The sequence below is a fragment of the Euprymna scolopes genome, chromosome 3 (assembly GCF_053919585.1).
Source record: "Euprymna scolopes isolate OS-2025 chromosome 3, ASM5391958v1, whole genome shotgun sequence".
NCBI classification, from domain to species: Eukaryota; Metazoa; Mollusca; class Cephalopoda; order Sepiida; family Sepiolidae; genus Euprymna; species Euprymna scolopes.
The window spans coordinates 32,694,537-32,719,862 of record NC_136484.1 but is presented as its reverse complement, the minus strand read 5'-3'; the positions used below and the strand labels follow the sequence as shown (position 1 = coordinate 32,719,862).

General features: G+C 41.0%; 1 protein-coding gene across 1 annotated transcript in view; it reads left to right on the top strand.

The window, feature by feature from the left end:
* The window catches only part of LOC145254559 (periodic tryptophan protein 2 homolog), a 65,513-nt gene that overhangs the window by 6,640 nt on the left and 33,547 nt on the right, over positions 1-25,326 (top strand). Inside the window, exons 2-3 of the mRNA XM_080113107.1 lie at positions 18,719-18,874; positions 21,362-21,660. Of these exons, the coding sequence (XP_079969233.1) occupies positions 18,719-18,738 (20 nt within the window). The 3' untranslated portion in view covers positions 18,739-18,874; positions 21,362-21,660. The remainder of the gene's footprint in view (positions 1-18,718; positions 18,875-21,361; positions 21,661-25,326) is intronic.

The following is a 25,326-nucleotide window of genomic DNA, read 5'->3' as shown; positions in this document are numbered from 1 at the left end:
CATGCCTTCTGTCTCTCATGCCTTCTGTCTCTCATGCCTTCTGTCTCTCATGCCTTCTGTCTCTCATGCCTTCTGTCTCTCATGCCTTCTGTCTCTCATGCCTTCTGTCTCTCATGCCTTCTGTCTCTCATGCCTTCTGTCTCTCATGCCTTCTGTCTCTCATGCCTTCTGTCTCTCATGCCTTCTGTCTCTCATGCCTTCTGTCTCTAATGCCTTCTGTCTCTCATGCCTTCTGTCTCTCATGCCTTCTGTCTCTCATGCCTTCTGTCTCTCATGCCTTCTGTCTTTCATGCCTTCTGTCTTTCATGCCTTCTGTCTTTCATGCCTTCTGTCTTTCATGCCTTCTGTCTTTCATGCCTTCTGTCTTTCATGCCTTCTGTCTTTCATGCCTTCTGTCTTTCATGCCTTCTGTCTTTCATGCCTTCTGTCTTTCATGCCTTCTGTCTTTCATGCCTTCTGTCTTTCATGCCTTCTGTCTTTCATGCCTTCTGTCTTTCATGCCTTCTGTCTTTCATGCCTTCTGTCTTTCATGCCTTCTGTCTTTCATGCCTTCTGTCTTTCATGCCTTCTGTCTTTCATGCCTTCTGTCTTTCATGCCTTCTGTCTTTCATGCCTTCTGTCTTTCATGCCTTCTGTCTTTCATGCCTTCTGTCTTTCATGCCTTCTGTCTTTCATGCCTTCTGTCTTTCATGCCTTCTGTCTTTCATGCCTTCTGTCTTTCATGCCTTCTGTCTTTCATGCCTTCTGTCTTTCATGCCTTCTGTCTCTCATGCCTTCTGTCTCTCATGCCTTCTGTCTCTCATGCCTTCTGTCTCTCATGCCTTCTGTCTCTCATGCCTTCTGTCTCTCATGCCTTCTGTCTCTCATGCCTTCTGTCTCTCATGCCTTCTGTCTCTCATGCCTTCTGTCTCTCATGCCTTCTGTCTCTCATGCCTTCTGTCTCTCATGCCTTCTGTCTCTCTTGCCTTCTGTCTCTCATGCCTTCTGTCTCTCATGCCTTCTGTATCTCATGCCTTCTGTCTCTCATGCCTTCTGTCTTTCATGCCTTCTGTCTTTCATGCCTTCTGTCTTTCATGCCTTCTGTCTTTCATGCCTTCTGTCTTTCATGCCTTCTGTCTTTCATGCCTTCTGTCTTTCATGCCTTCTGTCTTTCATGCCTTCTGTCTTTCATGCCTTCTGTCTTTCATGCCTTCTGTCTTTCATGCCTTCTGTCTTTCATGCCTTCTGTCTTTCATGCCTTCTGTCTTTCATGCCTTCTGTCTTTCATGCCTTCTGTCTTTCATGCCTTCTGTCTTTCATGCCTTCTGTCTTTCATGCCTTCTGTCTTTCATGGCTTCTGTCTTTCATGGCTTCTGTCTCTAATGGCTTCTGTCTTTCATGGCTTCTGTCTTTCATGGCTTCTGTCTTTCATGGCTTCTGTCTTTCATGGCTTCTGTCTTTCATGGCTTCCGTCTCTCATGCCTTCCGTCTCTCATGCCTTCTCTCTTTCATGCCTTCTGTCTCTTATGCCTTCTGTCTCTCATGCCTTCTGTATTTCATGCCTTCTGTATTTCATGCCTTCTGTATTTCATGCCTTCTGTCTTTCATGCCTTCTGTCTTTCATGCCTTCTGTCTTTCATGCCTTCTGTCTTTCATGCCTTCTGTCTTTCATGCCTTCTGTCTTTCATGCCTTCTGTCTTTCATGCCTTCTGTCTCTCATGCCTTCTGCCTTTCATGCCTTCTGTCTTTCATGGCTTCTGTCTCTAATCCCTTCTGTCTCTCATGCCTTCTGTCTCTCATGCCTTCTGTCTCTCATGCCTTCTGTCTCTCATGCCTTCTGTCTCTCATGCCTTCTGTCTCTCATGCCTTCTGTCTCTCATGCCTTCTGTCTTTCATGCCTTCTGTCTCTCATGCCTTCTGTCTCTCATGCCTTCTGTCTCTCATGCCTTCTGTCTCTCATGCCTTCTGTCTCTCATGCCTTCTGTCTCTCATGCCTTCTGTCTCTCATGCCTTCTGTCTCTCATGCCTTCTGTCTCTCATGCCTTCTGTCTCTCATGCCTTCTGTCTCTCATGCCTTCTGTCTCTCATGCCTTCTGTCTCTCATGCCTTCTGTCTCTCATGCCTTCTGTCTCTCATGCCTTCTGTCTCTCATGCCTTCTGTCTCTCATGCCTTCTGTCTCTCATGCCTTCTGTCTCTCATGCCTTCTGTCTCTCATGCCTTCTGTCTCTCATGCCTTCTGTCTCTCATGCCTTCTGTCTCTCATGCCTTCTGTCTCTCATGCCTTCTGTCTCTCATGCCTTCTGTCTCTCATGCCTTCTGTCTCTCATGCCTTCTGTCTCTCATGCCTTCTGTCTCTCATGCCTTCTGTCTCTCATGCCTTCTGTCTCTCATGCCTTCTGTCTCTCATGCCTTCTGTCTCTCATGCCTTCTGTCTCTCATGCCTTCTGTCTCTCATGCCTTCTGTCTCTCATGCCTTCTGTCTCTCATGCCTTCTGTCTCTCATGCCTTCTGTCTCTCATGCCTTCTGTCTCTCATGCCTTCTGTCTCTCATGCCTTCTGTCTCTCATGCCTTCTGTCTCTCATGCCTTCTGTCTCTCATGCCTTCTGTCTCTCATGCCTTCTGTCTCTCATGCCTTCTGTCTCTCATGCCTTCTGTCTCTCATGCCTTCTGTCTCTCATGCCTTCTGTCTCTCATGCCTTCTGTCTCTCATGCCTTCTGTCTCTCATGCCTTCTGTCTCTCATGCCTTCTGTCTCTCATGCCTTCTGTCTCTCATGCCTTCTGTCTCTCATGCCTTCTGTCTCTCATGCCTTCTTTCTCTCATGCCTTCTGTCTTTCATGCCTTCTGTCTCTCATGCCTTCTGTCTTTCATGCCTTCTGTCTTTCATGCCTTCTGTCTTTCATGCCTTCTGTCTTTCATGGCTTCTGTCTTTCATGGCTTCTGTCTTTCATGGCTTCTGTCTTTCATGGCTTCTGTCTCTCATGCCTTCTGTCTCTCATGCCTTCTGTCTCTCATGGCTTCTGTCTCTCATGGCTTCTGTCTCTCATGGCTTCTGTCTCTCATGGCTTCTGTCTCTCATGGCTTCTGTCTCTCATGGCTTCTGTCTCTCATGGCTTCTGTCTCTCATGGCTTCTGTCTCTCATGGCTTCTGTCTCTCATGGCTTCTGTCTCTCATGGCTTCTGTCTCTCATGGCTTCTGTCTCTCATGGCTTCTGTCTCTCATGGCTTCTGTCTCTCATGGCTTCTGTCTCTCATGGCTTCTGTCTCTCATGGCTTCTGTCTCTCATGGCTTCTGTCTCTCATGGCTTCTGTCTCTCATGTCTTCTGTCTTTCATGGCTTCTGTCTCTCATGGCTTCTGTCTCTCATGGCTTCTGTCTCTCATGGCTTCTGTCTCTCATGGCTTCTGTCTCTCATGGCTTCTGTCTCTCATGGCTTCTGTCTCTCATGGCTTCTGTCTCTCATGGCTTCTGTCTCTCATGGCTTCTGTCTCTCATGGCTTCTGTCTCTCATGGCTTCTGTCTCTCATGGCTTCTGTCTCTCATGCCTTCTGTCTCTCATGCCTTCTGTCTCTCATGCCTTCTGTCTCTCATGCCTTCTGTCTCTCATGCCTTCTGTCTCTCATGCCTTCTGTCTCTCATGCCTTCTGTCTCTCATGCCTTCTGTCTCTCATGCCTTCTGTCTCTCATGCCTTCTGTCTCTCATGCCTTCTGTCTCTCATGCCTTCTGTCTCTCATGCCTTCTGTCTCTCATGCCTTCTGTCTCTCATGCCTTCTGTCTCTCATGCCTTCTGTCTCTCATGCCTTCTGTCTCTCATGCCTTCTGTCTCTCATGCCTTCTGTCTCTCATGCCTTCTGTCTCTCATGCCTTCTGTCTCTCATGCCTTCTGTCTCTCATGCCTTCTGTCTCTCATGCCTTCTGTCTCTCATGCCTTCTGTCTCTCATGCCTTCTGTCTCTCATGCCTTCTGTCTCTCATGCCTTCTGTCTCTCATGCCTTCTGTCTCTCATGCCTTCTGTCTCTCATGCCTTCTGTCTCTCATGCCTTCTGTCTCTCATGCCTTCTGTCTCTCATGCCTTCTGTCTCTCATGCCTTCTGTCTCTCATGGCTTCTGTCTCTCATGGCTTCTGTCTCTCATGGCTTCTGTCTCTCATGGCTTCTGTCTCTCATGGCTTCTGTCTTTCATGGCTTCTGTCTTTCATGGCTTCTGTCTTTCATGGCTTCTGTCTTTCATGGCTTCTGTCTTTCATGGCTTCTGTCTTTCATGGCTTCTGTCTTTCATGGCTTCTGTCTTTCATGGCTTCTGTCTTTCATGGCTTCTGTCTTTCATGGCTTCTGTCTTTCATGGCTTCTGTCTTTCATGGCTTCTGTCTTTCATGGCTTCTGTCTTTCATGGCTTCTGTCTTTCATGGCTTCTGTCTTTCATGGCTTCTGTCTTTCATGGCTTCTGTCTTTCATGGCTTCTGACTTTCATGGCTTCTGTCTTTCATGGCTTCTGTCTTTCATGGCTTCTGTCTTTCATGGCTTCTGTCTTTCATGGCTTCTGTCTTTCATGGCTTCTGTCTTTCATGGCTTCTGTCTTTCATGGCTTCTGTCTTTCATGGCTTCTGTCTTTCATGGCTTCTGTCTTTCATGGCTTCTGTCTTTCATGGCTTCTGTCTTTCATGGCTTCTGTCTTTCATGGCTTCTGTCTTTCATGGCTTCTGTCTTTCATGGCTTCTGTCTTTCATGGCTTCTGTCTTTCATGGCTTCTGTCTTTCATGGCTTCTGTCTTTCATGGCTTCTGTCTTTCATGGCTTCTGTCTTTCATGGCTTCTGTCTTTCATGGCTTCTGTCTTTCATGGCTTCTGTCTTTCATGGCTTCTGTCTCTCATGGCTTCTGTCTCTCATGGCTTCTGTCTCTCATGGCTTCTGTCTCTCATGGCTTCTGTCTCTCATGGCTTCTGTCTCTCATGCCTTCTGTCTCTCATGGCTTCTGTCTCTCATGCCTTCTGTCTGTCATGCCTTCTGTCTGTCACGTGGTCTGTCTGTCACGTGGTCTGTCTGTCATGCCTTCTGTCTTTCATGCCTTCTGTCTTTCATGCCTTCTGTCTTTCATGCCTTCTGTCTTTCATGCCTTCTGTCTTTCATGCCTTCTGTCTTTCATGCCTTCTGTCTTTCATGCCTTCTGTCTTTCATGCCTTCTGTCTTTCATGCCTTCTGTCTTTCATGCCTTCTGTCTTTCATGCCTTCTGTCTTTCATGCCTTCTGTCTTTCATGCCTTCTGTCTTTCATGCCTTCTGTCTTTCATGCCTTCTGTCTTTCATGCCTTCTGTCTTTCATGCCTTCTGTCTTTCATGCCTTCTGTCTTTCATGCCTTCTGTCTTTCATGCCTTCTGTCTTTCATGCCTTCTGTCTTTCATGCCTTCTGTCTTTCATGCCTTCTGTCTTTCATGCCTTCTGTCTTTCATGCCTTCTGTCTTTCATGCCTTCTGTCTTTCATGCCTTCTGTCTTTCATGCCTTCTGTCTTTCATGCCTTCTGTCTTTCATGCCTTCTGTCTTTCATGCCTTCTGTCTTTCATGCCTTCTGTCTTTCATGCCTTCTGTCTTTCATGCCTTCTGTCTTTCATGCCTTCTGTCTTTCATGCCTTCTGTCTTTCATGCCTTCTGTCTTTCATGCCTTCTGTCTTTCATGCCTTCTGTCTTTCATGCCTTCTGTCTTTCATGCCTTCTGTCTTTCATGCCTTCTGTCTTTCATGCCTTCTGTCTTTCATGCCTTCTGTCTTTCATGCCTTCTGTCTTTCATGCCTACTGTCTTTCATGCCTTCTGTCTTTCATGCCTTCTGTCTTTCATGCCTTCTGTCTTTCATGCCTTCTGTCTTTCATGCCTTCTGTCTTTCATGCCTTCTGTCTTTCATGCCTTCTGTCTTTCATGCCTTCTGTCTTTCATGCCTTCTGTCTTTCATGCCTTCTGTCTTTCATGCCTTCTGTCTTTCATGCCTTCTGTATTTCATGCCTTCTGTCTTTCATGCCTTCTGTCTTTCATGCCTTCTGTCTTTCATGCCTTCTGTCTTTCATGCCTTCTGTCTTTCATGCCTTCTGTCTTTCATGCCTTCTGCCTTTCATGCCTTCTGCCTTTCATGCCTTCTGCCTTTCATGCCTTCTGCCTTTCATGCCTTCTGCCTTTCATGCCTTCTGCCTTTCATGCCTTTTGCCTTTCATGCCTTCTGTCTTTCATGCCTTCTGTCTCTCATGCCTTCTGTCTCTCATGCCTTCTGTCTTTTATGCCTTCTGTCTCTCATGCCTTCTGTCTCTCATGCCTTCTGTCTCTCATGCCTTCTGTCTCTCATGCCTTCTGTCTCTCATGCCTTCTGTCTCTCATGCCTTCTGTCTCTCATGCCTTCTGTCTCTCATGCCTTCTGTCTCTCATGCCTTCTGTCTCTCATGCCTTCTGTCTCTCATGCCTTCTGTCTCTCATGCCTTCTGTCTCTCATGCCTTCTGTCTCTCATGCCTTCTGTCTCTCATGCCTTCTGTCTCTCATGCCTTCTGTCTCTCATGCCTTCTGTCTTTCATGCCTTCTGTCTTTCATGCCTTCTGTCTCTCATGCCTTCTGTCTCTCATGCCTTCTGTCTTTCATGCCTTCTGTCTTTCATGCCTTCTGTCTTTCATGCCTTCTGTCTTTCATGCCTTCTGTCTTTCATGCCTTCTGTCTTTCATGCCTTCTGTCTTTCAGGCCTTCTGTCTTTCAGGCCTTCTGTCTTTCATGCCTTCTGTCTTTCATGCCTTCTGTCTTTCATGCCTTCTGTCTCTCATGCCTTCTGTCTCTCATGCCTTCTGTCTCTCATGCCTTCTGTCTCTCATGCCTTCTGTCTCTCATGCCTTCTGTCTCTCATGCCTTCTGTCTCTCATGCCTTCTGTCTCTCATGCCTTCTGTCTCTCATGCCTTCTGTCTCTCATGCCTTCTGTCTCTCATGCCTTCTGTCTCTCATGCCTTCTGTCTCTCATGCCTTCTGTCTCTCATGCCTTCTGTCTCTCATGCCTTCTGTCTCTCATGCCTTCTGTCTCTCATGCCTTCTGTCTCTCATGCCTTCTGTCTCTCATGCCTTCTGTCTCTCATGCCTTCTGTCTTTCATGCCTTCTGTCTTTCATGCCTTCTGTCTTTCATGCCTTCTGTCTTTCATGCCTTCTGTCTTTCATGCCTTCTGTCTTTCATGCCTTCTGTCTTTCATGCCTTCTGTCTTTCATGCCTTCTGTCTTTCATGCCTTCTGTCTTTCATGCCTTCTGTCTTTCATGCCTTCTGTCTTTCATGCCTTCTGTCTTTCATGCCTTCTGTCTTTCATGCCTTCTGTCTTTCATGCCTTCTGTCTTTCATGCCTTCTGTCTTTCATGCCTTCTGTCTTTCATGCCTTCTGTCTTTCATGCCTTCTGTCTTTCATGCCTTCTGTCTTTCATGCCTTCTGTCTTTCATGCCTTCTGTCTTTCATGCCTTCTGTCTTTCATGCCTTCTGTCTTTCATGCCTTCTGTCTTTCATGCCTTCTGTCTTTCATGCCTTCTGTCTTTCATGCCTTCTGTCTTTCATGCCTTCTGTCTTTCATGCCTTCTGTCTTTCATGCCTTCTGTCTTTCATGCCTTCTGTCTTTCATGCCTTCTGTCTTTCATGCCTTCTGTCTTTCATGCCTTCTGTCTTTCATGCCTTCTGTCTTTCATGCCTTCTGTCTTTCATGCCTTCTGTCTTTCATGCCTTCTGTCTTTCATGCCTTCTGTCTTTCATGCCTTCTGTCTTTCATGCCTTCTGTCTTTCATGCCTTCTGTCTTTCATGCCTTCTGTCTTTCATGCCTTCTGTCTTTCATGCCTTCTGTCTTTCATGCCTTCTGTCTTTCATGCCTTCTGTCTTTCATGCCTTCTGTCTTTCATGCCTTCTGTCTTTCATGCCTTCTGTCTTTCATGCCTTCTGTCTTTCATGCCTTCTGTCTTTCATGCCTTCTGTCTTTCATGCCTTCTGTCTTTCATGCCTTCTGTCTTTCATGCCTTCTGTCTTTCATGCCTTCTGTCTTTCATGCCTTCTGTCTTTCATGCCTTCTGTCTTTCATGCCTTCTGTCTTTCATGCCTTCTGTCTTTCATGCCTTCTGTCTTTCATGCCTTCTGTCTTTCATGCCTTCTGTCTTTCATGCCTTCTGTCTTTCATGCCTTCTGTCTTTCATGCCTTCTGTCTTTCATGCCTTCTGTCTTTCATGCCTTCTGTCTTTCATGCCTTCTGTCTTTCATGCCTTCTGTCTTTCATGCCTTCTGTCTTTCATGCCTTCTGTCTTTCATGCCTTCTGTCTTTCATGCCTTCTGTCTTTCATGCCTTCTGTCTTTCATGCCTTCTGTCTTTCATGCCTTCTGTCTTTCATGCCTTCTGTCTTTCATGCCTTCTGTCTTTCATGCCTTCTGTCTTTCATGCCTTCTGTCTTTCATGCCTTCTGTCTTTCATGCCTTCTGTCTTTCATGCCTTCTGTCTTTCATGCCTTCTGTCTTTTATGGCTTCTGTCTTTCATGCCTTCTGTCTTTCATGCCTTCTGTCTTTCATGCCTTCTGTCTTTCATGGCTTCTGTCTTTCATGCCTTCTGTCTTTCATGGCTTCTGTCTCTCATGCCTTCTCTCTTTCATGCCTTCTGTCTCTCATGCCTTCTGTCTCTCATGCCTTCTCTCTTTCATGGCTTCTGTCTTTCATGCCTTCTGTCTTTCATGCCTTCTGTCTTTCATGGCTTCTGTCTCTCATGCCTTCTCTCTTTCATGCCTTCTGTCTTTCATGGCTTCTGTCTTTCATGGCTTCTGTCTTTCATGGCTTCTGTCTTTCATGGCTTCTGTCTTTCATGGCTTCTGTCTTTCATGGCTTCTGTCTTTCATGGCTTCTGTCTTTCATGGCTTCTGTCTTTCATGGCTTCTGTCTTTAATGGCTTCTGTCTTTCATGGCTTCTGTCTTTCATGGCTTCTGTCTTTCATGGCTTCTGTCTTTCCTGGCTTCTGTCTTTCCTGGCTTCTGTCTTTCCTGGCTTCTGTCTTTCATGGCTTCTGTCTCTCATGGCTTCTGTCTCTCATGCCTTCTGTCTCTCATGCCTTCTGTCTCTCATGCCTTCTGTCTCTCATGCCTTCTGTCTCTCATGCCTTCTGTCTCTCATGCCTTCTGTCTCTCATGCCTTCTGTCTCTCATGCCTTCTGTCTCTCATGCCTTCTGTCTCTCATGCCTTCTGTCTCTCATGCCTTCTGTCTCTCATGCCTTCTGTCTCTCATGCCTTCTGTCTCTCATGCCTTCTGTCTCTCATGCCTTCTGTCTCTCATGCCTTCTGTCTCTCATGCCTTCTGTCTCTCATGCCTTCTGTCTCTCATGCCTTCTGTCTCTCATGCCTTCTGTCTCTCATGCCTTCTGTCTCTCATTCTTTCTGTCTCTCATGCCTTCTGTCTCTCATGCCTTCTGTCTCTCATGCCTTCTGTCTCTCATGCCTTCTGTCTTTCATGCCTTCTGTCTTTCATGCCTTCTGTCTTTCATGCCTTCTGTCTTTCATGCCTTCTGTCTTTCATGCCTTCTGTCTTTCATGCCTTCTGTCTTTCATGCCTTCTGTCTTTCATGCCTTCTGTCTTTCATGCCTTCTGTCTTTCATGCCTTCTGTCTTTCATGCCTTCTGTCTTTCATGCCTTCTGTCTTTCATGCCTTCTGTCTTTCATGCCTTCTGTCTTTCATGCCTTCTGTCTTTCATGCCTTCTGTCTTTCATGCCTTCTGTCTTTCATGCCTTCTGTCTTTCATGCCTTCTGTCTTTCATGCCTTCTGTCTTTCATGCCTTCTGTCTTTCATGCCTTCTGTCTTTCATGCCTTCTGTCTTTCATGCCTTCTGTCTTTCATGCCTTCTGTCTTTCATGCCTTCTGTCTTTCATGCCTTCTGTCTTTCATGCCTTCTGTCTTTCATGCCTTCTGTCTTTCATGCCTTCTGTCTTTCATGCCTTCTGTCTTTCATGCCTTCTGTCTTTCATGCCTTCTGTCTTTCATGCCTTCTGTCTTTCATGCCTTCTGTCTCTCATGCCTTCTGTCTCTCATGCCTTCTGTCTCTCATGCCTTCTGTCTCTCATGCCTTCTGTCTGTCATGCCTTCTGTCTGTCATGCCTTCTGTCTCTCATGGCTTCTGTCTCTCATGGCTTCTGTCTTTCATGGCTTCTGTCTTTCATGGCTTCTGTCTTTCATGGCTTCTGTCTTTCATGGCTTCTCTCTTTCATGGCCTCTGTCTTTCATGGCTTCTGTCTTTCATGGCTTCTGTCTTTCATGGCTTCTGTCTTTCATGGCTTCTGTCTTTCATGGCTTCTGTCTTTCATGGCTTCTGTCTTTCATGGCTTCTGTCTTTCATGGCTTCTGTCTTTCATGGCTTCTGTCTTTCATGGCTTCTGTCTTTCATGGCTTCTGTCTTTCATGGCTTCTGTCTTTCATGGCTTCTGTCTTTCATGCCTTCTGTCTTTCATGCCTTCTGTCTTTCATGCCTTCTGTCTTTCATGCCTTCTGTCTTTCATGCCTTCTGTCTTTCATGCCTTCTGTCTTTCATTCCTTCTGTCTCTCATGCCTTCTGTCTCTCATGCCTTCTGTCTTTCATGCCTTCTGTCTTTCATGCCTTCTGTCTTTCATGCCTTCTGTCTTTCATGCCTTCTGTCTTTCATGCCTTCTGTCTTTCATGCCTTCTGTCTTTCATGCCTTCTGTCTTTCATGCCTTCTGTCTTTCATGCCTTCAGTCTTTCATGGCTTCTGTCTTTCATGGCTTCTGTCTTTCATGGCTTCTGTCTTGCATGGCTTCTGTCTTGCATGGCTTCTGTCTTGCATGGCTTCTGTCTTGCATGGCTTCTGTCTTTCATGGCTTCTGTCTTTCATGCCTTCTGTCTCTCATGCCTTCTCTCTTTCATGGCTTCTGTCTCTCATGCCTTCTCTCTTTCATGCCTTCTGTCTCTCATGCGTTCTCTCTGTCATGCCTTCTGTCTTTCATGCATTCTGTCTCTCATGCCTTCTGTATTTCATGCCTTCTGTCTTTCATGCCTTCTGTCTTTCATGCCTTCTGTCTCTCATGCCTTCTGCCTTTCATGCCTTCTGTCTTTCATGGCTTCTGTCTCTCATGCCTTCTGTCTCTCATGCCTTCTGTCTCTCATGCCTTCTGTCTCTCATGCCTTCTGTCTCTCATGCCTTCTGTCTCTCATGCCTGCTGTCTCTCATGCCTTCTGTCTCTCATGCCTTCTGTCTTTCACGCCTTCTGTCTTTCACGCCTTCTGTCTTTCACGCCTTCTGTCTTTCACGCCTTCTGTCTTTCACGCCTTCTGTCTTTCATGCCTTCTGTCTTTCATGCCTTCTGTCTTTCATGCCTTCTGTCTTTCATGCCTTCTGTCTTTCATGCCTTCTGTCTTTCATGCCTTCTGTCTTTCATGCCTTCTGTCTTTCATGCCTTCTGTCTTTCATGCCTTCTGTCTTTCATGCCTTCTGTCTTTCATGCCTTCTGTCTTTCATGCCTTCTGTCTTTCATGCCTTCTGTCTTTCATGCCTTCTGTCTTTCATGCCTTCTGTCTTTCATGCCTTCTGTCTTTCATGCCTTCTGTCTTTCATGCCTTCTGTCTTTCATGCCTTCTGTCTTTCATGCCTTCTGTCTTTCATGCCTTCTGTCTTTCATGCCTTCTGTCTTTCATGCCTTCTGTCTTTCATGCCTTCTGTCTTTCATGCCTTCTGTCTCTCATGCCTTCTGTCTTTCATGCCTTCTGTCTCTCATGCCTTCTGTCTCTCATGCCTTCTGTCTCTCATGCCTTCTGCCTCTCATGCCTTCTGCCTCTCATGCCTTCTGTCTCTCATGCCTTCTGTCTCTCATGCCTTCTGTCTCTCATGCCTTCTGTCTCTCATGCCTTCTGTCTCTCATGCCTTCTGTCTCTCATGCCTTCTGTCTCTCATGCCTTCTGTCTCTCATGCCTTCTGTCTCTCATGCCTTCTGTCTCTCATGCCTTCTGTCTCTCATGCCTTCTGTCTCTCATGCCTTCTGTCTCTCATGCCTTCTGTCTCTCATGCCTTCTGTCTCTCATGCCTTCTGTCTCTCATGCCTTCTGTCTCTCATGCCTTCTGTCTCTCATGCCTTCTGTCTCTCATGCCTTCTGTCTCTCATGCCTTCTGTCTCTCATGCCTTCTGTCTCTCATGCCTTCTGTCTCTCATGCCTTCTGTCTCTCATGCCTTCTGTCTCTCATGCCTTCTGTCTCTCATGCCTTCTGTCTCTCATGCCTTCTGTCTCTCATGCCTTCTGTCTCTCATGCCTTCTGTCTCTCATGCCTTCTGTCTCTCATGCCTTCTGTCTCTCATGCCTTCTGTCTCTCATGCCTTCTGTCTCTCATGCCTTCTGTCTCTCATGCCTTCTGTCTCTCATGCCTTCTGTCTCTCATGCCTTCTGTCTCTCATGCCTTCTGTCTCTCATGCCTTCTGTCTCTCATGCCTTCTGTCTCTCATGCCTTCTGTCTCTCATGCCTTCTGTCTCTCATGCCTTCTGTCTCTCATGCCTTCTGTCTCTCATGCCTTCTGTCTCTCATGCCTTCTGTCTCTCATGCCTTCTGTCTCTCATGCCTTCTGTCTCTCATGCCTTCTGTCTCTCATGCCTTCTGTCTCTCATGCCTTCTGTCTCTCATGCCTTCTGTCTCTCATGCCTTCTGTCTCTCATGCCTTCTGTCTCTCATGCCTTCTGTCTCTCATGCCTTCTGTCTCTCATGCCTTCTGTCTCTCATGCCTTCTGTCTCTCATGCCTTCTGTCTCTCATGCCTTCTGTCTCTCATGCCTTCTGTCTTTGTTTTGATATGTCTTGCATGGTTTGTCTTGATATGTCTTGCATGGTTTGTCTTGATATGTCTTGCATGGTTTGTCTTGATATGTCTTGCATAGTTTGTCTTGATATTTCTTGCATAGTTTGTCTTGATATGTCTTGCATAGTTTGTCTTGATATGTCTTGCATAGTTTGTATTGATATGTCTTGCATTGTTTGTCTTGATATGTCTTGCATAGTTTGTCTTGATATGTCTTGCATAGTTTGTCTTGATATGTCTTGCATAGTTTGTCTTGATATGTCTTGCATAGTTTGTCTTGATATGTCTTGCATAGTTTGTCTTGATATGTCTTGCATAGTTTGTCTTGATATGTCTTGCATAGTTTGTCTTGATATGTCTTGCATAGTTTGTCTTGATATGTCTTGCATAGTTTGTCTTGATATGTCTTGCATAGTTTGTCTTGATATGTCTTGCATAGTTTGTCTTGATATGTCTTGCATAGTTTGTCTTGATATGTCTTGCATAGTTTGTCTTGATATGTCTTGCATAGTTTGTCTTGATATGTCTTGCATAGTTTGTCTTGATATGTCTTGCATAGTTTGTCTTGATATGTCTTGCATAGTTTGTCTTGATATGTCTTGCATAGTTTGTCTTGATATGTCTTGCATAGTTTGTCTTGATATGTCTTGCATAGTTTGTCTTGATATGTCTTGCATAGTGCGCGTTGGTGTACATCTTGCATAGTGCGCGTTGGTGTACATCTTGCATAGTGCACGCTGATGTACATCTTGCATAGTGCGCATTGATGTACATCTTGCATAGTGCGCATTGATGTATATCTTATATGTTTTTATGTATAATGTATAGTTCGTGTTGATATCTTGTTTTCTTTGGGTATGGTTTGTTTTTGCTAAGTTTTATATAGCTTTTATTGTATGTCTTGATATATCTTGCATAGAATGTTTTGATGTATAAGGTACATTGTTTTGAGGTCTCATGTGTAGTACGTTTTGATGTCTTATGTATAGTATGTATTGATATATCTTTTATACTATGTATTGATCTATCTTGTATAGTATGTTTTGTATATGTTCTACAGTATGTTTTGTATATCTTGAATTGTATGGTTTGCATGTCTTGTATAGTATGGTTTGTATGTCTTGTATACCTTGGAAAGTTTTTTTTCGTTTAGTATGTGTTTTATGTTAATATAGTTTTGTGTTTGTATTGTATGTGTTCATATATCAGCACATAATATTCAACATATATCTTTCATATCATGTGCTAATATATCTTGTATATTATCTGTTGATATATCTTGTATATTATCTGTTGATATATCTTGTATATTATCTGTTGATATATCTTGTATATTATCTGTTGATATATCTTGTATATTATCTGTTGATATATCTTGTATATTATCTGTTGATATATCTTGTATATTATCTGTTGATATATCTTGTATATTATCTGTTGATATATCTTGTATATTATCTGTTGATATATCTTGTATATTATCTGTTGATATATCTTGTATATTATCTGTTGATATATCTTGTATATTATCTGTTGATATATCTTGTATATTATCTGTTGATATATCTTGTATATTATCTGTTGATATATCTTGTATATTATCTGTTGATATATCTTGTATATTATCTGTTGATATATCTTGTATATTATCTGTTGATATATCTTGTATATTATCTGTTGATATATCTTGTATATTACCTGTTGATATATCTTGTATATTACCTGTTGATATATCTTGTATATTACCTGTTGATATATCTTGTATATTACCTGTTGATATATCTTGTATATTACCTGTTGATATATCTTGTATATTACCTGTTGATATATCTTGCATATTACCTGTTGATATATCTTGCATATTACCTGTTGATATATCTTGCATATTACCTGTTGATATATCTTGCATATTACCTGTTGATATATCTTGCATATTACCTGTTGATATATCTTGTCTAGTAGGTTTTGCTATATCTGGTATGTATTGTTTTGGTATAGTTTGTTTCGTTTTGATATAGCTTGTGTAGTTTGTTTGCTATGTCTTGTATAAGTTTTTAGTATATCTTTCATAGGTTGTTTTGGTATATCTTTTTTGTTCTATACACTGCTGTTCAAAAAATTGTAAGACCACTTAAAAATAAAACAACTTTTTTTTTTAAGGATAGATTTTAAACTCGTCTTAATTAAGGTTACCAATACTAAAACTTAAAACATTATAGAAACGAAAAGCTACATTCCAAAGATTTATTTATGAAATTTACATTTTTATAAAATCAGGCTTTTTGCACATAATCAAAATTATAATACCAGACACAAAAATTCTATCGTACAAATAGTGTATGATATGAACAATCAAACTTAATGAGTTCTACCTCCACTGCTTTTAATGCACACGCGCAACATTATAGCGAGTTGGCCATTTGCACGCAACATTATAGTGAGTCGTCCATTCGCATGCGCGCGCACCATTATAGCGAGTTGGCCTTTCGCACGCACCATTATAGCGAGTCGGCCTTTCGCACGCACCATTATAGCGAGTCGGCCTTTCGCACGCACCATTATAGCGAGTCGGCCTTTCGCACGCACCATTATAGCGAGTCGGCCATTCGCACGCACCATTATAGCGAGTCGGCCATTCGTACGCACCATTATAGCGAGTCGGCCATTCGCACGCACCATTATAGCGAGTCGGCCATTCGCACGCACCATTATAGCAAGTCGGCCATTCGCACGCACCATTATAGCGAGTCGGCCATTCGCACGCACCATTATAGCGAGTCGGCCATTCGCACGCACCATTATAGCGAGTCGGCTATTCGCACGCACCATTATAGCGATTCGGCCTTTCGCACGCACCATTATAGCGATTCGGCCATTCGCACGCACCATTATAGCGAGTCGGCCATTCGCACGCACCATTATAGCGAGTCGGCCATTCGCACGCACCATTATAGCGAGTCGGCCATTCGCACGCACCATTATAGCGAGTCGGCCATTCGCACGCACCATTATAGCGAGTCGGCCATTCGCACGCACCATTATAGCGAGTCGGCCATTCGCACGCACCATTATAGCGAGTCGGCCATTCGCACGCACCATTATAGCGAGTCGGCCATTCGCACGCACCATTATAGCGAGTCGGCCATTCGCACGCACCATTATAGCGAGTCGGCCATTCGCACGCACCATTATAGCGATTCGGCCATTCGCACGCACCATTATAGCGATTCGGCCATTCGCACGCACCATTATAGCGAGTCGGCCATTCGCACGCACCATTATAGCGAGTCGGCCATTCGCACGCACCATTATAGCGAGTCGGCCATTCGCACGCACCATTATAGCGAGTCGGCCATTCGCACGCACCATTATAGCGAGTCGGCCATTCGCACGCACCATTATAGCGAGTCGGCCATTCGCGCGCGCAAAGTTATAGCGAGTGGGCCATTGTCACGTGCGCACACGCGCAACATTATGACAAGTCGGCCATTCTCAAGCGCAACGTAATGGTGAGACGGCCATTGACATGTGCATACACACACAACGTCATGGCGACTTGGCCATTCACATGCGCACTCAGTGTCATGGCGAGTCGGCCATTCGCATGCGCACGCAGCGTCATGGCTAGTTGGCCATTTGCGCGCGTGCAGCATTATAGCGAGCCAGCCATTCGCATGCGCGCAGCATTATAGCGAGCCGGCCATCCACTGCTTTTAATGACTTCAAAAATTCTTTGGAGTATGCTAGAAATAAGGGTTTCCATTAAGCTGTGGGGTATCCTGCTCCAGTTTATTAAGATTGCTTCACAAAGATCATTTTTTGTTTAATATTGTTTGCCATTTCGATAAACATCTGTTGTCATCCATCTCTGAACATTTTCAGTTGCGTTTAAGTCCTTTGAGCATGAAGGAATTCGGTGAGATGAACTCCATTTTCTTGTATAAAGCTCCAGGTCTGTCTTGCAGTATGGGTTAAAGCATTATCCTGTTGAAATGACCATCTATCATCAAAGATGCCTTTTGTAGCATACTAACATAACCAGCTGCTATCTGACGACCCTGCACAACCTGGAGCTCTATTGTCCCTCTGTAGGAAAATTCACCCCATACCATTATGGACCCTCCACCACTATGATGTGAGGAAAAAATTTCAAAGGGCATGTTTTTGCTATGCTAATATCGCTGGAAGCCATGAGGGCCATCCTGATTGAATTTTTTCTCATCAGAAAACAGGACTTCCACTTCTCAAAGTCCCATGGTTTGGTATTCATGACCAAATCTTAAGCGGTCCACTTTGTGTACGCTTTTTATTTACCATGCCTTTTTGTTGTATCTGTTGTCTGATTGTTAATTGGACTGTAAGCAGCATCTGTAACCGCCTTAATTTGACTTGAAGAAAGTCATCTGTCGTTCATAACAACCCGTCTGATTCTCTTACTCAATGGAGGATAAATTTTGGGGGGTCTACCAAAGGATTTTGCAGTTCCATAATTCTCAGTGTTCTTTAGAAAGTTGCAAATAACAGTTTTACTGTAATTTACCTTAACTGCTATCGCTCGCCATAACAAACCTTGCCCATGGAATTCTAGAATTGGAGAACGCTCAACTTCTGTTAGTTTTCTTGCTTTAGATATGGTAACACTTTTACACAGTGATTGCTAATTTCTAACAAAACTAAAAACATTAGAATTACCATAAATCTAATAATTTATACCCTTGGTCTTATAATTTTGATCATGTGTAAAAAGCCTAATTTAATAAAAATGCAAATTTTAAAATAAAATTTTGGAATGTATCTTTCTGATTCGATAACCTTTTAGATTGTAGTATTAGTAACCTTAAGTCGGAAGAGTTTAAAATCTTTCCTTACATCTGACATCACCAAACCCGTCTCCTCACTATGCTGACATAAACTGTATCGGCTTTATAAATGTTCAACAGGTGTCGGTGAATGTTGATCGGTTCAATTTTTTCTGCATGGAGATATTCGATGATACATATCTGCTTCTTCTGATGAATGTTCATGGCAGAGGATTGCTTTGTTAGTCTTACGCCATCAATATCTGCAATATTTTGTTTATATAGTTTATATGTTTATACGTTTTTATAATGCAGGTTTGTTTATTCCTAATTTGCTCATTTGTATAGCATGCTTATATGTATAGGTTCATTCGTGTTGTTGGTTATTGTTTCGCGCACAGAATAATCAGCAGTGATGTGACCTGGTTATTCTGTGCTGGAAACTCCTGTAAAATTTTCATTATGGACTTCATTTTTGTATAAGAAATATCGCTTGAAGGGATCTGTAGTTACTTGTAGCTGGCTGACCGAAACATACTCATGAATGTGTAGCGACCTATAGAAGCTTATGTAAAATAAAAAGTATATCTTGCTCTACTTAGGTATTGAACACTCTTGCATTAACATTGCTAAAACTTCATTGGTTGCTTCACCTCTGGAAAATACTAACCTGGAATTATTATCTATATTTTGTGTTTCTATTTTGTGTATATATTTTATTCATGCAGTTTGTTTACAATGTTCTTTAAAGTTATGAGTCGATGACATTAGTTGAGAGAACCCCTGCTATCACTAGTGTTTTCAATGTCAACAGGAGAAAAGTTTATCAGGCATGTATACTGTTGTGTTCGGAGAAATAACACATGGGGATGTGTGTGTGTGCAGAACAGGAGACTCCTTGGTTTGGTCACATTAAAGAAATGGTTGACAGGTATTGTTAATAGATATTTGAGATAATATATAGTCAGTTTGAAGAAAACCATGGAAAAGAATAAGAGTGTGTTAAATAAAAAGCTGGTCAGAGTTTGGAGTCAATTTTTAAAAGCTGCCTAACACATGCCAGTATGTGAAATGGACGTTTAACGGAATATAATAATGGTGATTTATATTTTTTCTCCTAGTTTTGGCCGTAGCATTCTGACCAGATGGCAAGCAACTTGCTGTGGCAGCATTGGATGCAAGGGTTACATTTTGAGATCCTCAGATCGCTGTACAAGTTGGGTCAATCGAAGGAAAGCATGATATTGGTTATCTGCTAAGAAATCTTTTGCTGGACAGTAAGTAAACTTTTTTGTTTTTCCTCCCTTTTCTTTTACCCCCTCCCTTTTCCTTTTCCCTCTTATTTTTCCTTTAAGAGAATTCATAAATCTCTATATTAGAGATCAACTCGTTTCACATTTTGTCATTAATAGCATGCAAACTCTAAACTCACTATTTATCTGATTCTTTTGTGGAAATTTGTGATTTTTTAAACAGAAAATCTAGTGCTATTCAATTTATGTCAAAATTGTGTCCTATTCATAATTACTTTACACTATAGTGATGTATTTTATAAAAATCAACAAAGCAATAGCAGTAGCAACAACATTATATTAGTACGTATGCAGTAAATTACCATATTATTGTCTAAATCGTTCCCGCAGATTATGGAAAACTCTGGAAGGCGCTAAACGAAAGTTTCATGATTTTTTTTCATCACATTTTTTCAATGAAAAATATTTTTGCCAATAAATGAAGTTTATTCAATAAATTGAAGATTTTTAAATAATTATTTAACAACTTTTACGAAACTTTTAGAAAATTTAAACTCTATTCAAGAAAAAAATCCTTGCAAGTTTCATGAAGAAATATTTAGTTTTAAATAGCAACTGATAGCAAACATAAATTTTTTTATAGTTTTTTTTTTTATTAAAATGAAGATATTTGTATTTTTGTAAAGTGTTGAAATAGGTGTGTTACCCTAAGAGACTGTGTTGATGAATAATGCTATTTCCTGTCTAAAAGCCGTGAAATATTTGCTGTTATTTCAGATCATTTGAAACCATAGCAGCAAGGTTTAGTTTCCCCTTCATCAAGGCCAGAGGTTTTGGGGAAATATCAGATATTTTGTAATTCATATGCAAAACTAGGAAAACAAATGACTATGATTTAAACAGTTTATGATTAAACAAATACCAAAAATAGGCTTTGGGTAATGGATGATCCCCACATGTGTAGGTTGTAAAGAATGTAGGATTTTATCGTTACATCCGACACTTTATAGGGTTGGTGAAATGACATGATGTACGAAAAAAAGAAACATGAAATTACAAATGTTTGTATATTTATTTTTCAAAAACTCATTCGTATATAAATCAGTAAATATGAAATTACAGTTAAATATAACCTGGATGGTATAATGTCTTTGATGATTTGGAGAGTAAACCTCTCTTTTTTTCAAAAAGTGAACAAACCAAAATTATGCCATAAAAATGCAACAACAATCCAAATCTGCTTTCATATCAGTGAATAATGGAGCAGTGAATTTATTTTAGTTTATTTTTTTATATTGTTACAACTTTAAAAAAAAATGTAATATTATTTCTATTTTTTTCTTTTATGTTTTATTATATAAACAAACGTGTAAATATATTCAGACAACTTGTATGTTCTTAACTTTATTAACTCAGTGTTTGAACGGTAAAGGATTACTTTAATAGAATAATAATTGTGTAATATTTTCATAAAAGTGTTATACTAAACACAAACATTTCTATGTATATTTATGTATGCGTGTATATATATATATATACTAATGTTTTAACTTTTATACTTGCTGCAAATATGTCTTCATAGCTTAGGCATTAAGGATTCTCAATAGTTGGGCACAAGTTTCTCTCTCTCTTTTATATTTAAATTGTAATATTTTCATAAAAGTGTTATACTAAACACAAACATATCTATATATATTTATGTATACATATATATATATATATATTTGTTTAAAAAATTTTGCTGACAATGTCCGGTCTGTTTTGATCTACAGACATGAAACTTAATATATAGGATATTCAAACCCATCAGGGAAAATCGGTGCAAAAGTATGAAAATCAAAAAACGGAGTTGACAGGTGAAGATCGAACGACGGCATTACGAATATGCATGCATAACAGAAACTATTGGTTAATGTTTTAACTTTTATGCTTGCTGCAAATATGTCTTCATAGCTTAGGCATTAACGTCAAAGGAAAAAATAACTTGTAAGCTAAGCGTTTTGGTTTCGATTGTCAATAGTTGGGCACAAGTTTTTTCTCTCTCTTTTTTTAAATCATTATTGTATAATGAATCCAATATAATATAATAATAAATATGAAATTTGCGTTAATCAAAATATATTTAAATGTATTTTACGACGGGCAATGCCCAGCAAAATTTATGAATTATTTTTTATCCTGCCTTTTTCTGTTACTTTCAATTGAGATATGCATAAAAGGTATGGACATGAATGTCCATGGGTTTTTTCCGTTTTATGCACGTTATAATAATAATAATATATGGCAATTAAGCTACACAGAACTTTTTGTGTTTATGTTTGTGAGGATGTATCAGACTTTTGCATGAAATTAATGTTATGGCGTGCTTTGTCTATATTCATGTGGTGTTGTGTTTGGTAGTTAGTTATATTTTCATAACTTAGTATATTATCTGTTGAGCACTGAAGTAAATACTGAAAATATATAAAACTTTATGTAGATACATAAAATATATTTTTTTTTCTATTTTAGGTATTGTAATTTCCGGACTTTCACATCAGCTCAGCCTGCACAATTTTCCTGTTTGACAATAGATTCAAGTGGAGAGATCGTTTGCACAGGAAGTTGAGACTCTTTTGAGATTTTTATTTGGTCAATGAAGAGTGGTCGACTCTTAGATGTTTTATCTGTTCATGAAGCCCCAATTTCTGGTTTGGCTTTTAGTCCTCTTGGAATGCAGTTGGCAAGTGGATCCTGGGATAAGACAGTCAAATTATGGGATATTTTTGAGAATAAAGGATCTCGGGAGACACCGATTGGCAATTAAGATGGTAGGAATTTTAGCTTCCTATTTTTCATTACTAGGATTACCTGGCCTTGCCTGGCTAAGAGAGGGGTGGTGACATTATTTTATTAATGTTCATTTTATTTATTTTTATTTTCGTTTGTATTTTAGTTTTTATTGTTTTTGTTTTTCATTTTATTCGTTTTTATTTTCTTCAATTTTATTTCATTTTTTATTTTATTTATTTATTCTATTTATTTATTTTATTTTTTATTTGATTTTATTTTTTATTTTATTTTTTATTTTAGGTTTTCTGTCAGTTTTTTCATGTCATTTTTTTTAGTTTTCTTTTTAGTTTTTTATCTTAATTTCCTTATTTTAGTTTTATTTTTATGTAATTTTTTAAATTTTAGTTTTTTTTAATGTTTTTAAATTTTTTATTCTATTTTTATTTTAGTTTAGTTTTTTATTTTGTTTTTTTTTTCACTTTTTTTCAGTTTTTTATTTTAGTTTTTTAAAAACATGTTTTACTTGTTTTTATTTAGGTGTTTTTTATTTAGTTTAGCTTATTTTAGCTTAGTCTTATAAAAAAATCACTTAGCTTACTTTTTAGTTGATGTATCTAAATTATATATTGTTATATATTCCTACGTATTATATTCAGTTTAACGTCTATTTTAGATGCTGGACAGTTTTTAAATGTTGACATCCAAACTTGTATTTTATGCCAACTGACCTGACTTCATTTTCATTTCATGCCGACTGACTCAACTATAACTAATAATCGAACAACTTACAAATTCTTACTATATGACCCAACCAACAAACTTTTGTTCTACATATTCCCTCTACTTTCAAGATTGTGTCTCGTATTACTTTTACAGCACATGTCCTGAATCGTTAATTTATTTGTGATTTTGATATAATATTGATTTTTCATTTCGATACTTCCGATCGAAACTATATTTCGATAGGGTTTGTATAGACTTGAAAAGTACTTAAAGTTTCACTTTTGCTTTCATTCCTTCCGCCTTTCATTCCTTCCGCCTTTCATTCCTTTCGCCTGTCATTCCCTCCTCCTGTCTTTCATTCCCTCCTCCTGTCTTTTATTCCCTCCTCCCGTCCTTCATTCACTTCTCCAGTCTTTCATCCCTCCTCCCGTCTTACATTCCTCCTGCCTTTCATTGATTCTTCCTGCCTTTCATTGATTCCTCCTGCCTTTCATTGATTCCTCCTGCCTTTCATTGATTCCTCCTGCCTTTCATTGATTCCTCCTGCCTTTCATTCCTTCCTCCTGCCTTTCATTCCTTCCTCACGACTTTAATTCCGTCTTCCTGTGTTTCATTCCGTCTTCCTGTGTTTCATTCCGTCTTCCTGTGTTTCATTCCGTCTTCCCGTGTTTCATTCCGTCTTCCCGTGTTTCATTCCGTCTTCCCGTGTTTCATTTCGTCTTCCCGTGTTTCATTTCGTCTTCCCGTGTTTCATTCCGTCTTCCCGTGTTTCATTCCGTCTTCCCGTGTTTCATTCCGTCTTCCCGTGTTTCATTCCGTCTTCCCGTGTTTCATTCCGTCTTCCCGTGTTTCATTCCGTCTTCCCGTGTTTCATTCCGTCTTCCCGTGTCTCATTCGGTCTTCCCGTGTCTCATTCCGTCTTCCCGTGTTTCATTCCGTCTTCCCGTGTTTCATTCCGTCTTCCCGTGTCTCATTCCGTCTTCCCGTGTTTCATTCCGTCATCCCGTGTTTCATTCCGTCTTCCCGTGTTTCATTCCGTCTTCCCGTGTTTCATTCCGTCTTCCCGTGTTTCATTCAGTCTTCCCGTGTCTCATTCCGTCTTCCCGTGTTTCATTCCGTCTTCCCGTGTTTCATTCCGTCTTCCCGTGTTTCATTCCGTCTTCCTGTGTTTCATTCCGTCTTCCTGTGTTTCATTCCGTCTTCCCGTGTTTCATTCCGTCTTCCCGTGTTTCATTCCGTCTTCCCGTGTTTCATTCCGTCTTCCCGTGTTTCATTCCGTCTTCCCGTGTTTCATTCCGTCTTCCCGTGTTTCATTCCGTCTTCCCGTGTTTCATTCCGTCTTCCCGTGTTTCATTCCGTCTTCCCGTGTTTCATTCCGTCTTCCCGTGTTTCATTCCGTCTTCCCGTGTTTCATTCCTTCCTCTCGTCTTTCAATCCTTCCTCTCGTCTTTCAATCCTTCCTCTCGTCTTTCAATCCTTCCTCTCGTCTTTCAATCCTTCCTCTCGTCTTTCAATCCTTCCTCTCGTCTTTCAATCCTTCCTCTCGTCTTTCAATCCTTCCTCTCGTCTTTCATTCCTTCCTCTCGTCTTTCATTCCTTCCTCCCGTATTTCATTCCTTCCTCCCGTCTTTCATTCCTTCCTCCCGTTTTTTATTCCATCTTCCTGTGTTTTATTTCTTCCTCCCGTCTTTCATCCCTTCCTCCCGTCTTTCATTCCCCCATCTTTATCTGCTCAAGTCTTTAATTCCTTCAGTCTTTAATTCCTTCAGTCTTTAATTCCTTCAGTCTTTAATTCCTTCAGTCTTTAATTCCTTCAGTCTTTAATTCCTTCAGTCTTTAATTCCTTCAGTCTTTCATTCCTTCAGTCTTTCATTCCTTCAGTCTTTCATTCCTTCAGTCTTTCATTCCTCCAGTCTTTCATTCCTCCAGTCTTTCATTTCTCCAGTCTTTCATTCCTCCAGTCTTTCATTTCTCAAGTCTTTCATTTCTCAAGTCTTTCATTTCTCCAGTCTTTCATTTCTCCAGTCTTTCATTTCTCCAGTCTTTCACTTCTCCAGTCTTTCATTTCTCCAGTCTTTCACTTCTCCAGTCTTTCATTTCTCCAGTCTTTCATTTCTCCAGTCTTTCATTTCTCCAGTCTTTCATTTCTCCAGTCTTTCATTTCTCCAGTCTTTCATTTCTCCAGTCTTTCATTTCTCCAGTCTTTCATTTCTCCAGTCTTTCATTCCTCCAGTCTTTCATTCCTCCAGTCTTTCATTCCTCCAGTCTTTCATTCCTCCAGTCTTTCATTCCTCCAGTCTTTCATTCCTCCAGTCTTTCATTTCTCCAGTCTTTCATTTCTCCAGTCTTTCATTTCTCCAGTCTTTCATTTCTGCAGTCTTTCATTTCTCCAGTCTTTCATTTCTCCAGTCTTTCATTTCTCCAGTCTTTCATTTCTCCAGTCTTTCATTTCTCCAGTCTTTCATTTCTCCAGTCTTTCATTTCTCCAGTCTTTCATTTCTCCAGTCTTTCATTTCTCCAGTCTTTCATTTCTCACGTCTTTCATTTCTCACGTCTTTCATTTCTCCAGTCTTTCATTTCTCCAGTCTTTCATTTCTCACGTCTTTCATTTCTCCAGTCTTTCATTCCTCCAGTCTTTCATTCCTCCAGTCTTTCATTCCTCCAGTCTTTCATTCCTCCAGTCTTTCATTCCCTCCGTCTTTAATTCCCTCCGTCTTTAATTACTTCTGTCTTTAATTACTTCCGTCTTTAATTACTTCCGTCTTTAATTACTTCCGTCTTTAATTACTTCCGTCTTTAATTACTTCCGTCTTTAATTACTTCCGTCTTTAATTACTTCCGTCTTTAATTACTTCTGTCTTTAATTACTTCCGTCTTTATTTACTTCCGTCTGTTATTACTTCCATCTTTCTTTCATTCCTTCAGTTCTTTATTTCTTCAGTCCTCCAGTCCACCAGTCTTTGTCTTTTATTCCTTCAGTC